The sequence below is a fragment of the Salvelinus sp. IW2-2015 genome, linkage group LG22, assembly GCF_002910315.2.
Source record: "Salvelinus sp. IW2-2015 linkage group LG22, ASM291031v2, whole genome shotgun sequence".
Lineage (NCBI taxonomy): Eukaryota > Metazoa > Chordata > Actinopteri > Salmoniformes > Salmonidae > Salvelinus > Salvelinus sp. IW2-2015.
Window position 1 is genome coordinate 22,022,657 of NC_036862.1, and position 13,522 is coordinate 22,036,178.

Consider the following 13,522-nt stretch of genomic DNA (forward strand, 5'->3'; position numbering starts at 1 on the left):
AGACTGCTGCGCCACTCGGGAGCCCAAGGGCTCCAGACTAAACTGTTACCGTGACATGACCAGGCTGCCTCATAGGGCTGGAGTAGTGGGGGGTTGGTGGCGGGAATGTAGAAGTGTGGTTACCGGGAGAGTTGAACAGGTGAAACACCTGATGAAAATGAGGATGGTTTTTAACTCTTGTTGGCTATCACATTATATAATTAGGCAATAAGGCCCGAGGGAAGTATGGTGTATATGGCCAATATACCATGGCTAATGGCTGTTCTTATGCACGACGTAATGCGGAGTGCCTGGATACAGCCCTTAGCCGTGGTATATTGGCCATATACCAGAAACCCCCGAGGTGCCTTATTGCTATTCTAAACTGGTTACCAACATAATTAGAGCAGTAAAAACAAACGTTTTGTCATACCCRTGGTATACGGTTTGATTTACCACGGCTGTCAGCCAATCAGCATTCAGGGCTTGAACCACCCAGTTTATAATATACCTGTAAGGCTTGTTGAAGAACAGGTCAATATATTCTATTGATGCAACAGAGTCAGCTGCATTATTGTGACCTCTCCTTATCTTTCTGTCTCTCAGTAGTGTTACAGGAAGAGCTGGCTTTAGACACGGCTGCTCTTTACTGTCATATGAATGTTCTCGTCCCTCTCTGCCCTCTGCCTGTTCTTCTATCAGGTGTTTGTCATGCATACATAATACTGACCTCTTGCTCGCTCTCTTTCTGTTGCTCTACTTTCTCTCTCCTCACTCATATTCTCTTCTCTCTCTTTCCAGATGCAGTTTAGAACTGAGTGATAACCCTTCTGCAGGCGTTCCCCTCGTCTCATTTTTGGAGCCAGAGCTTTTGGGGGGCAGAGTCCTGCGTTAGTGGCAGAGCCTCCATCCCCCAGTTAGCCGGAGTCGTCATTGTCCTTCGGAACACTGTCGCTGTCGAAGTGTGTTGGTGGATTGAACTGATCTGATCTTCTGACCGGGTAAACCGCAGCAGCTGCAAGCCACGCCCTTTGCTCGGCCACCCCTGGCTCCGCCCACATCTCCCTGCTGCCACCATGGTTCTGTCACAACGGCAACGAGACGAACTGTGAGTAACGCATACATACAACCCACAATTTTGTTGCAATAACTAGCTGAGCTGCTGTTTCTTTGATATCCACCACCAGACGTTCTCTAGTCCAGTCCTGAATAACACAGCCATGTGGCATCAGCATTACCTGTGACAGTYGGGGACTGTGGCTGGTGAATCTTTATTACTTGGGCTAGAAGCCACATGAGCTCAATACATGCATCTGTGTTCAGCAAAAGGGGGGAAAGCAGGTGATCACAGAAAATTRTGTTTCTTCCTAGCCCCCCTGCAAAGTGCAAACCTTGTTAACCATTCCATCCATTCCAGAGACACAAAGCAAAATCTCTAGCTAGTAGTTACCATTGTTCTCGTTAGACAGACATGTATGCAGTAAGGGAAAATGCCCACTCACTCACAGCACAAGATGTGCATTGATTATTTTAAACTGGCCTAATGGGGTGAATTATTATATATTTTTTAGGCCCATCTGGAAGAATCAATKATCTGTAGTTAGTTAGGGTGCCTGGGGTCCAGACACACTCCCATGAGGTTCCCATAAATCGGTCTCCTCCTTCCCGTCTCCAAAATGTTATTGATCATTGTTCAGTTTGACCTCTAACTGTGACCCAAAAGATGGCATAAGGCAGAATCCTCACAAAGGGTGTTGATAACGACACAGCCTAATATTGCTAGTGCAGAGGTGATCTCTTTAACTTGTGGCCAAGTAAATRGGCTGAGGTTTACAATGGCTTTTGTACTATGTGGAAGTCCAGATAGTCCCATGTGTGTTGTCCACAAATAGTCAGAAGCATTGATTTGTTGAGTTATACACACAGACATAATGTGTGCAGCTGTGCGTTAAGTCGGGGATAATGCATAACAGGGGAGACACTGTTGTAGCCAGAGATGACAGGATAGGTGTGTGACCAACCCTGCGGTGTCTATGAACCTGGAGGTTCTATGAAGCTGGTAATTTACCCCTGAAGTGGGGGATAAGAGGGTTAACACAGCCCTATGTCAGATCAGATACATGATGAGAAGTGTGTGATAAAGGTTACGATATGTGGAGAAGGTTACGATATGTGGAGAAGGTTACGATATGTGGAGAGGGTGTATCTGAGCTCGGTTTGGGGTAGGGGATTACACATCTATATGAGAGCAGAGGGGAGAGATGTGTCAAAGGTTATGCGTTTAATTCACACACAGGAGTCTCAGGGGTTGTGTTAACGCAGAAGTCTGCATGGGGAAAAAAAGAACACAAATCTAAAATGCTTATTGTAATAATAAGCAGTTAATAAAATTCCTGCATTCACRAACTGGCATTCTTTATTTTTCAACATGTTTTTTACAAAATAATAGATTTTGAATTAGATAAACTTGTATTTTTCGGCAGGTACATATGCAGGTTGCTACCCTCCACAGCATGGCTTTCGCTCCAGATCAAAACTCCAAACCTACAACCTAATTTTGACCAAAATTAACTGKAAAGATTACTTCTTGAAAGGTGTCCTTTTTCCAAGCTATATGGAGGGTGCTCTAGCAAACAAACAGCAGAGACCTGAGAACACCATTCCAACCTGGAACTGACTGAGTAGTGTTTGGGTTGATGCTATTTTGAAAGCCATAAATAAAAAATAAGGTACATTACAATGATATATTTTACTTCATGGGGACTGAATGCYGAGTTAAGTTTGCCAGGCTTGCAATTACAGACCAGATACAAATTCAATTAGCACCAAGGTGTGAAGTAAAAGGTGTCGAGGTCTTTGGGCCCATTGAAGCCCCCTCCTGCTGTTCAAAGACCATTCACTGGCACTTCTGTTGTCAAATGTGTAGTAGCAGAATGTGTAGTAGCAGTAATGTTTTTTTCTGTGAAGGAAAACTAATTCCACTGCCCTTGATCACTCTATTGAAGCAAAAAAACACAAACCATTTCACCTGCGTTTTTATATTTAAGCAATAAGTCCCAAGGAGGTGTGGTATATGGCCAATATACCACGGCTAAGGGCTGTTCTTATCTGCAACGCAGAGTGCCTGGACACAGGCCTTAGCTGTGGTATATTGGCCATATATCACAAAACCCCGAGGTGCCTTATTGCTATTATAAACTGTTTACCAATGTATGACAAAACGGTTATTTTTACTGCTCTAATTACATGTKGTATACGGTCTGATATACCACGGCTTTCAGCCAATCAGCATTCAGGGCTCGAACCACCCAATTTAAGTTAAGACGCAGATTTTATGGTCTGTTTTGAAAATGCCAATTTCTGAAACCTAAGGTGACCCCTGATTCTAATTAAGWTATTGATGTGTTAGCAAGAGTTAKCCTAACCATGAATTTATTTGGATTGATGAACTAGGTTAGTGCTATTACCATATCTGTAATGAGATGGGTTGACTATAAATGTGGCGGCCCTTCACATGACAGAACAAAACACTCGTCATTCTCTTGACAATGTGTTTCTGTGTATTAGTTTAGCCTAACAGACGCAGGGCCAGCGGGACTCTCAGTATCGCTATCGTGTGTTMCATTGGAATTCTAATCCTCCTTATTCAGAACACTGCGCAGGCTTCTCRCATTCTACTGTTATTTAATGTTTGGACACACACAAAATACAGGAAACCAGTATAGGACTATTGCGCCTTGTGAACAGTCAGGCCGACGAAGAGTGGCGCCTGTTGCATTGCATCTAATGGGGCGTCCTTTGTCCCTAGTGTTTTAAGAGGAGGCTCTTGACAGTGAAACACCCACTCAGATCTGTGGGACTGTGTGACAGACCTACTGCCGCTCCCGCTCTCTGTGTTCTGGGAAACCGGGCGGCCATCTTGAGTCCTAACAGCTTAAACAATGGACTGACTGGGGAGAAATGGTGACTGACCAGCTGACTGCCCGCCTGCCCCGGCCTCGTCAGTACTCTATGACCCCTTTCCCCTCCCTCACCACCTTCATGGTTTATTTGTTGTCAAGCCGTACGCATTGATCTTGTTCCTGTTCTATTGAAAACTTTCTCCCCCCTCCCAATGTGTTTGTGTCCGAACTCAACTGTCAGATTGAGCTGGAGAGAGATGCTTCTTCAGGGTAAGTGTGAAAGCTTCTTTAAATTGCTCATGCTTTTAGAAAGYGGAAGTCTAGTAGAACAAGGATGTGTTTGGCTCACTGGTGATATAAGTCATGCCACCATAGAGATTGTTAGTTAAGGGAGAAAGAATGGGGAATASATTTCTCTGTGCTTGTTTTTATGAACTTTGTAGGCTTTTTAAACAAACTTTGTGGTTCTTGGAGGTACATTTGCAATAGCAACTGATTCCCTCACTGTTGTATGTAAATTATCTATCTGTCTCTGTCACCTTATTCTGAAAACAGCTATAYTGTTTTAGGTGTCAAGCCTGTTTGTCAGCAGTCAGATGTTACGATTACGAAATTACATTTTTCACAAGTTCTATTCTTATTTCCAGAACCAATGAAAAGCACATTTTGTTTTTCCACRGTCATTAGATTCAAGCCCAGAGACCACGGCAGTAAAAATAGATGTGGTGAACCCCCCCCAGACCTGCTGGCAGGAGGCAGACATGTGCAGATGGGCCAAGTTCAAGCTTATTTGTTTTTTYCTACTTCACAAAGAACTTCTCTTTAGTCTTTTCCAGGTATTTTAGTCAAATATGTTTCATGTGACTGTGTTCCTGCTCAGCTGCACCCACTAGCTGACGTAAGCACATCATRATTGTTAATAGTGAAAGTACATTGTGCAGTCTGAGGCTAATGGTATAGAATAGCACTGAGGACAAAACAGAGTGACACACTCATACAGACCTTTGATCTGCTTTTATGTGACTGACTGGAAAAAGGAGGCCAATTTTAAATCAATGTAGTTTTTCAGTCTTGATTGTTTCGTAACTCTTTGATTCATTCTGGGTCCTATTCCTTTTCTTTTTGGGGTAGCTAAGTTCATTGTCTCTCCTTGTGGAATTGTTTTAACTGTCTTTCCTGAATATGTTAAACATGGAGACATGTCATCAAATGTAGAACAGTGAAAACATTTTGTTGGCAGATACATGTCTGTAATGGTACAACAAGCTCAATCACTGCCTGTGCTCTGTATTGGGTGTGGCAGCTGGCTTCTATGGGAAATTGCTCACACGTGTCCATCTTGTCTATACACACACACACACACACACACACACACACACACACACACTCCTGTGGCGTGATCATGGTGTACTGTGTATCGCGTGTGGCTGGGTAGCCGGCAGGAGTCCATCAGCAATATGGATCTAATATCCAGCCGGTCAGACAGACATACGGATTGTGTGGGGACACCACTGTTCTTCACTGAAAATTGCTGGTGCTCAGACTGCCATCATAGCATACATTTCTCAGGGCATATTTCTTGAAACCTCTTCCTGTTGTTCTTACAGAGGATGTTAAGTCTGCTTGTTGAAGCATGAAACGTTGGATATGTGCATTGTATGCATTACACAAGCATGTAGTGTATTTTAGCAGGCTAATTTAACTGAACCTGACTTGTGGGTCTTGCTGCTAGTCCTCTTTGCTGCTGAATACATGAGTTGGTAATCTAAAGCTTCCTGAATCCTGTTAKGTCAACTCCACTCTCCCGTGTCGGTCTCTCTCCCCTCTGAAGCCTCCTGAATCCTGTTAGGTCAACTCCACTCTCSCTCGACGGTCTCTCTCCCCTCACCCTTGTCTTTCTCTCTCCCCCTATCTCTTGCTCTCTCCTTTCCCCCATTTTCTCGCCCTTTCTCCCCCCTCCTGTAGTCTTACTCAGTCTGAACAATGTAAAGGCCGGCTCGTTTAGTCTGTGCCCTTGACTCCTGAGAGGTGTGGCTCTGTCAAGCCCACCAAATCTCATTATGCCTGCTGCTAGTGGAAGAGGCCGTTTGTTGTATGAAGAATTAGCTCATCTACAGCAGATTGTGTTTATCATGCATATTTTGTGTGTGCTGTGTATTTGCATCTGACTCAACAGTACCAATCGAGACACACCTCACCTCCATGTGTTGTAGAGCTCACTGACTCCTCCAACTAGCACATCAGTAACATGTCATTGCCTCTGTATGTGGTGGGGAAACTGACTTGGCTGGTACTGGTAAATACTACGGTCAGAATTACTTTCATCACCTCCTTTCCCTGTGCATATTCACAGCTGTTTAGATAGCTGTCTGGTGTGCTCTTCTACGCTGAGGGATGAACATACTGTTATCCTCTAATCTAATCCCAAACCAGTCAATTCCATTTTAACTGTCGCCTCCACTGCTAAAGGGGATGCATTAGCCTTTTTGAGTATACACTGTGACATACCCACCAATCTCAGACAGATAATAAGTTAACTAGGTCTACTTTATAGTATTATTAAAAGAGTGGAGGCTAAATGAAAGGCATAAAAACATGACGTATCAATTTACCGTCTATTTTGAATATTATTCAACCTTTCCGTAGTAAATGGGTTTGTGGATTAATTGGCTAGTTAAGGGCTGAATCGCTGCAGGTAAGAAGACTGTTAATTGCCACTGTCTAATGACCAAGACATGGGGCCAGTCTCAAATGGTTCCCTATATAGTGCACTACATTAGGCCAGAGCTTCTTATTCCCCATACCAGAGCCCTATGAGACACTGGTCAAAAGTAGTACACTAATAYGGAATAGGGAGCTATTTTGGATGCAAGCCTGGAGTAGCCCAACACCACCAATCAGATACATTCAGCTGGACAGAATTCGTATGACTGACTGGTATTTTTCATGGACATTTTAGTTGCCCAGAGACACAACCGTAATGACCCAATCCTGTTATATGATTGGTTCAAACCCCTGAAGGTTAGAGGCAACAAGTCCTCTCCTACACGTTCTCAGACAGATCCACACAATCCTTTGTTGAAGAAATAATATGTTTTTTTAAATGTTTCCCCGTCCATTTTTTTTCTTCCTTTCCTCCCTCCCCCTCGGTGGGCAGAGTAGCTCCTGTGTGCTACACTGGTGCTGCTCTTCCATGGCTTCCACTTGGCTGAACATGGTTTTGTGATCTTAACCGCCAGACAGACATTCTACTGCTCTACTAAGCCATGTATGCCTCAGGCTCAGAGCAGCCGGCCACTGTGGGCGGTATAGAGTCCCATTCTCTGTCCAAGGACAGCAGTGGGATAGAGCTGAAGTAATGAAGATGCCCACCTCTCTCTTGTTTGTGTATTGCTTTTCTTCTATTTGTTTATTTATTGAATGTCTCCAGCTCTCTGTAATTAGTCTTCCTCTGCCTGGCAGTCACAGTGGCCTTGTTTTTTATAACTGTACTGAGCCGCCCTGTCCTCTACCCTACTGTTTGTTTGCACTGAGGTTATCAGTTCACAGGCCAGGGAGAGAAGCACCATAACACTGAGACAGAACAGGCCCAGGCTGTGATATAATGCTCTATATACGGCAGCAGGCAGGCAGCACAGGGCATCTCATAAACTTTCAGCCTATTCAGAAGTAAACAAAAGTCGAATATATAGAAGCCTTAATACGCCAATACCACTCAAGGGTTGAAATTAGTGATGCACYGATATGACAATTTTGACAGATATCCAATATTTTCCTTGCCCAAAAAATCGATACTGATTAATTTAAAATTGTATCTGCTTTTTAAAAAGCATTCTAGTACAGCTAAATAGTTAACACACACACATGTACGCAGCAGTGTAAGGCACTGCATCTCAGTGCAAGCGGTTATAACTACAGTCCTTGGTTCGAATCCAGGCTGTATCACATCCGGCCGTGATTGGGTGTCCCATAGGGCGGAGCACAATTGGCCCAGTGTCGTCCGGGCTGTCATTGTAAATAATAATTTGTTCTTAACTGACTTGCTTAGTTAAATAAAGGTTACACACACACACTGACCTCAAAGTTATTTTGTTGGCATTTACGTATGTCCCCATTACCAGTAAAACATAATCAAAACCTATTTCTTTCACTTACTTTCTGTGCTGTTTCGTTGTTCAGTCATTTCATTCTTAACCAGGATTTCTATGGAATGCTGTAGAATGCCGTAGACGTGTGTCAAAAAATATACACGTCAAATAGTGTTATTATCTGATAAATAGCGTACTTGGTAGTGTGTACCGGTGCTCGACCAGTCGGCGAAAGCCAACATCACCCACGACAGAGAACRGTTTGATTGTTAAGGGTAATGCATTCCATTATCATGGCTTTAATGGATTTCGCCTTTTGAGTTGTCTCGCTGAAATGTTGTTACTTTTTCAAATGACTGCTCGACTTGTTGACTACTCGATCCACACAGRAGACATTGTKGGCTAGTTTAGGAATTCTGTGTTGCACACATTTTACGTGGCGTCATTACGTCATGTACCTACGTTATAGAGGTATGCACGTCAKCTTTGACATCGCTTTTGCACATCGGGGTGTTTAACTAGACATCGCCCGATACCGATGTTAGCATTTTTAGCTAATATTGGCTGATAACGGTATGCTCACCGATATATTGTGCAGCCCTAGTTGAAATAATATATTATCTTTCAAGTACTTTAGCTGCACTTGATTGAGATTGCAATGGAGTAGTCCTAAAAGTGTAAATTCCTCCCATCTGGCACTTCAGGCAGGTAAGAAAACAACAAATACTAGCTATCTTATTTTAAAACCATGTCTGCAGGGCATAGCTACACATAACAAGCATATACGATCAGACTTGACCTACATAGAAATGGATATAAAATTCTATAGACAAGGGAATATAATTCTATATGTGACAAGGTTCAGACATATCATTGAATGTTTTATAAGCGATGCCTATAGGCTAGTGTTGAAATATTCAGCAGGTCTATACATCTTGCCGACTGCTGTGATGTAAAGTGTACCTGAGAAACCTTGTTACAGACAGATGCACCGCCGTAGGCTAGATGGTGTCCTGGCAGGCGAGTCAGAAAATATGGTTTCATAGCCTAGATTGATTGACCAGTAATAAGAAAGATAAGTAGCCCATGGCTTGGTAATGATTGGGACAGTCACGACTGAGCGAGTGTAGACTTTGTGAAATGTGGGCATGTCTTTTACTCTATGGGCTGCTGTAAGGTATAAGACTGGGCAGTATGTATCAAGTGTTCCSYCYGTCCGTCCGTCCGTCCGTCCGTCCGTCCATGTAATATTATTCATTATGATCTAAAAGGCAAAACTGATACTAGATTAGAAATCCTACTCTGAGATGCTTGATACATGTAGCACCAGGTCTGAAGAGCTTTGTGGCAAAATTAATTTCATCGTGAATTAGGGATGGTGCTGTGCAGTAGCAGAATGGCGGCTCTGTGGTGGTGATCTTGAAGGAGATGTGTGGTGCGACGCTAGCTCAACAGGAAGTGATGTCATCGACAGACAGGCTGGCTGGCTAGCTCTGTCTTAGAGGGATGAGGTAATGCAGCTGCTCTCTCTCTCTCGCGTTCTCTCCTCTCTCGCTTTCTCTCTCTCTCGCTTTCTCTCTTCTCTCTTGCTTTCTCTCTTCTCTCGCGGTGTGATTTCTCTGTCATACTGAGCTACCACCCTGTTTGTGGTTTATTTTTCATGGAACAGCTCTCACTGTACTGTCTCATATGTGCCATTTGAATACCAGCATTGCCCCCTCTGCTGCATTCAGCCTATGTTTAGGGTTGTTATACGTTTTGTGGAACTTGTCTACTCTCCTATGGGTGCAATAGCTGGTGAAAGCCTCATTAGATGAAAAGTTATTGTGATCATGCAGTTTTTTATAGAAAGGGTGGGGTTGGGGATTGGCTGTCTTTTAGTAAGTAGTATGACATAGTCCATTTGCCAGTCACTGTTTAGATGGAGAGTTGTTTAGATGGAGAGTTGATATGTGTGGCATCGGTCTGTGTTGAATTGGTCAACAGCTGGTAGGTACAGCATGTACTCTGAGGATGTCTTGTTGCCTCTGCCCATGGTGGCCCACTCACTGATACCAACCAACCACACTGCTTCCTCTCACTTTGTCTCACTGTGGGCTGCTAGCCATGAACCAGCCTGCTTGCTCTCTCTGTCCTATCTTCCCCTTTCTTTCTCCCACCCTCTTTCTCCCCTTTTATTTCTCTCCCTTTTYTCTTTCTCTCTGTTTTCTCTTTTTTCTCTGTCCCTCTTTCTCCCTCTGTTCCTGCCACAGTGAATTTGGTGTGTTTTATTTATATAGTATCCCCCCAGAGGTCGAGCCAGGGTGAGGAGGGAATAGCTGGGCTCTCTGCAGTCACTGACTGCAGTACTGCAGCACCTTGACTGATGTCGACACTAGAGTGCTTTTATTGTCCTTCCCCGTCTGTTTTTTGCTCTTATTGTTACTCCTTTTCCTATCTGAGGTAGAATAATGAATTGGCTTCTCATTCCCCCGTCTACCCTTGTAGTTAACCTCTTTAGGGTACGTGAGACGGTAGCGTCCCACCCCTTCAACAGCCAGTGAAACTACAGGGTGCCAAATTCAAAACAACAGAAATCCCATAATTAAAATTCYTCAAACATACATGTATTTTACACCATTTTAAAGATACACTTGTTGTAAATCCAGCCACAGTGTCCGATTTCAAAAAGGCTTTACGACGAAAGCAAACCAAACKATTATGTTAGGTGAGTGCCTATTCACAGAATACACACAGCCATTTTTCCAGCCAAAGAGAGGATTCACAAAAAGCAGAAATATAGATAAAATGAATCACTAACCTTTGATGATCTTCATCAGATGACACTCATAGGACTTCATGTTACACAATACAATGTTTTGTTCGGTAAAGTTCATATTTATATCCAAAAATCTGAGTTTACATTGGCGCCTTACRTTCAGAAGTTCCAAAACATCCTTTGATTTTGCAGAGAGCCACATCAATTTACAGGAATACTCATAATAAACATTGCTAAAAGATACAACTGTTATGCATGGAATTTTAGATGCACTTCTCCTTAATGCAACCGCTGTGTCAGATTTCAAAAAAGCTTAACGGAAAAAGCAAACCATGCAATAATCTGAGTCAGCGCTCAGAGCCCAATCAAGACACAAATATATCCGCCATATTATGCAGTCAACAGACGTCAGAAATAACATTATAAACATTCACTTACCTTTGATGATCTTCATCAGAATGAACTCCCAGGAATCCCAGTTCCACACAAAATGTTTATTTTGTTCGATAATGTCCATCATTTATGTCCAAATTCCTCCTTGTTGTTCTAGCGTTCAATACACTTTCCAAACTCAAAACGCACGGGCAAGTCCAGCGGAAAGTACAGACGAAAAGTTAGTTATATTACAGTCCGTAAAAACATGACAAACCAAAGTATTGAATCAATCTTTAGGATGTTTTTAACATAATTCTTCAATGTTCCAACCGGAGTATTCCTTTGTCTTCAGAAGTGTGATGGAACAGAGCTCGCTCTCACGTGAACACGCATGTTCAGGTCATGATAGACCTTACTCATTCCCCTCTCCTTCGGCCCCACTTCACAGTTGAAGCATCAGACAAGGTTCTAAAGACTGTTGACATCTAGTGGAAGCCTTAGGAAGTGCAACATTACCAATATCCCACTGTGTCTTCAATTGGAGCTGAGTTGAAAATCGACCAACCTCAGATTTCCCACTGCCTGGTTGGATTTTTTCTCAGGTTTTTGCCTGCCATATGAGTTCTGTTATACTCACAGACATCATTCAAACAGGTTTTAGAAACTTCAGAGCGTTTTCTATCCAAATATACTAATGATATGCATATTCTAGCTTTTATGGCTTTGTAGCAGGCCGTTTACTCTGGGCATGYTTTTCACCCGGATGTGAATATTCTGCCCCCTACCCCAAAGAAGTTAACTATAAAAGTTGTTACTGGATATCGTTATATGCTCATCCCCCATCAAGTTAGATCTGTGGTAGTAGGAAGGTAAGTGGTGTGGTAGTGTAAGGGTTTAATGAATCTGAATCGAGATGGCGGTGATGTCTATCTCTCTCTAGGCTCTGCTAGCCCTCGTGCAGGGTTTTGTGCTTATCTGGAGGAAAGGACAGAACAGGCTGTGGCAGGTTTGGGTTCTTTAATATCTCTGTGTAGATGACACCGACGATCTTTTGTTTGCCSCGGCTCAACTGAGAGGCCCACAGAAAACCATTGTCTGCTGTAGCAAGCAGCCCCAGAGTCAGACTGACTTCTGTTGCAGTTCAGGATAACACTAGTACATACGCACGACCAATATGCTTTAAGGGTTTCTGTCTGCTGGACCTGGGTGACGCTAGGGAAACACGGTACACACCAGACACACACAGGCGTGCAAAGACACTTCCTGGCTACTCATTTACACCAACCTCCTCCCCAGACCTTCAGCAGGCTGTCACATGAGCGATAACCTCCTGCTGACCTTCAGCTGTAATCAGACTGCTTCTGTCATCTGGGAGGAGACTGGGATACAGGAGGAGATGGGGATACAGGAGGGATGGGTGGGNGGGCCTGGGTGGAGCTAGGGAAACACGGTACACACACACAGTCGCAACACACACCCTTTCTACTCTTTTACACAACACACTAACCTCCTCACCAGACCTGCAGCAGGCTGTCACATGAGCGATAACCTCCTGCTGACCTTCAGCTGTAATCAGACTGCTTCTGTCATCTGGGAGGAGACTGGGATACAGGAGGAGATGGGGATACAGGAGGGATGGGTGGGAAAGGGCAGGGTGCTGCCAGGCCAGCTACATGCTGTGCTGACAGACTGTCAACCACACACGCACCACTTTAAAGCCAGCCAGCCGCCGAGTCTCGGTGCCAAGCCCAACACCTTTTTTTTATTATTTCACGTCATTTTCCTGTCAGGTGAATAGCCTTTACCCAATGCCCACACACCCAGACCCATCCAATGCTGAGAGAGTAAACCCTCCTTAAACTTTGACACCTATTATCCATCTTAAACTCACATTTCCGTTCTCACTATAAATGAATTCCGTTCAGACCAGGGTTTCTGTTAGCAGGTAAAAGCCAGCTTTTGTCCATTAATTGTCGGAGAGAAGAAAAATCCCAGTGCRAAATAATGCTTTTTAGCCTGTTCATTGATGTATATACCAGTCGACGGAAATAATGCTTWCGGAAAGTATTCAGACCCCTTGAATTTTTCCACATTTTGTTACGTTACAGCCTTATTATAAAGTGGTTTAAATACATATTTTTCCTAATCAACCTACACACAATATCCCATAATGACAAAGTGAAAACTGGTTTTTAGAACTTCTTGCACATGTATTAAAAATAAAAAAACATTATTTACAAAAGTATTCAGACCCTTTGCTATGAGACTCGAAATTGTGCATCCTGCTTCCATTGATCATCCTTGATGTTTCTACAACTGCATTGGAGTCCACTTGTGGTAAATTCAATTGATTGGACTTGCTTTGGAAAGGCACCTGTCTATGTAAGGTCCCACAGTTGGCAGTGCATGTCAGGGCAATA

General features: G+C 43.4%; 1 protein-coding gene across 2 annotated transcripts in view; it reads left to right on the forward strand.

Annotated features, from left to right (window-relative positions):
• Positions 1–13,522, forward strand: part of LOC111982520 (lissencephaly-1 homolog A) — a 57,047-nt gene that overhangs the window by 10,326 nt on the left and 33,199 nt on the right. For both annotated transcript variants that reach the window (XM_024014077.2, XM_024014078.2), the window contains exon 2: positions 781–1,087. In XM_024014077.2, the coding sequence (XP_023869845.1) occupies positions 1,056–1,087 (32 nt within the window). In that variant the 5' untranslated portion in view covers positions 781–1,055. The remainder of the gene's footprint in view (positions 1–780; positions 1,088–13,522) is intronic.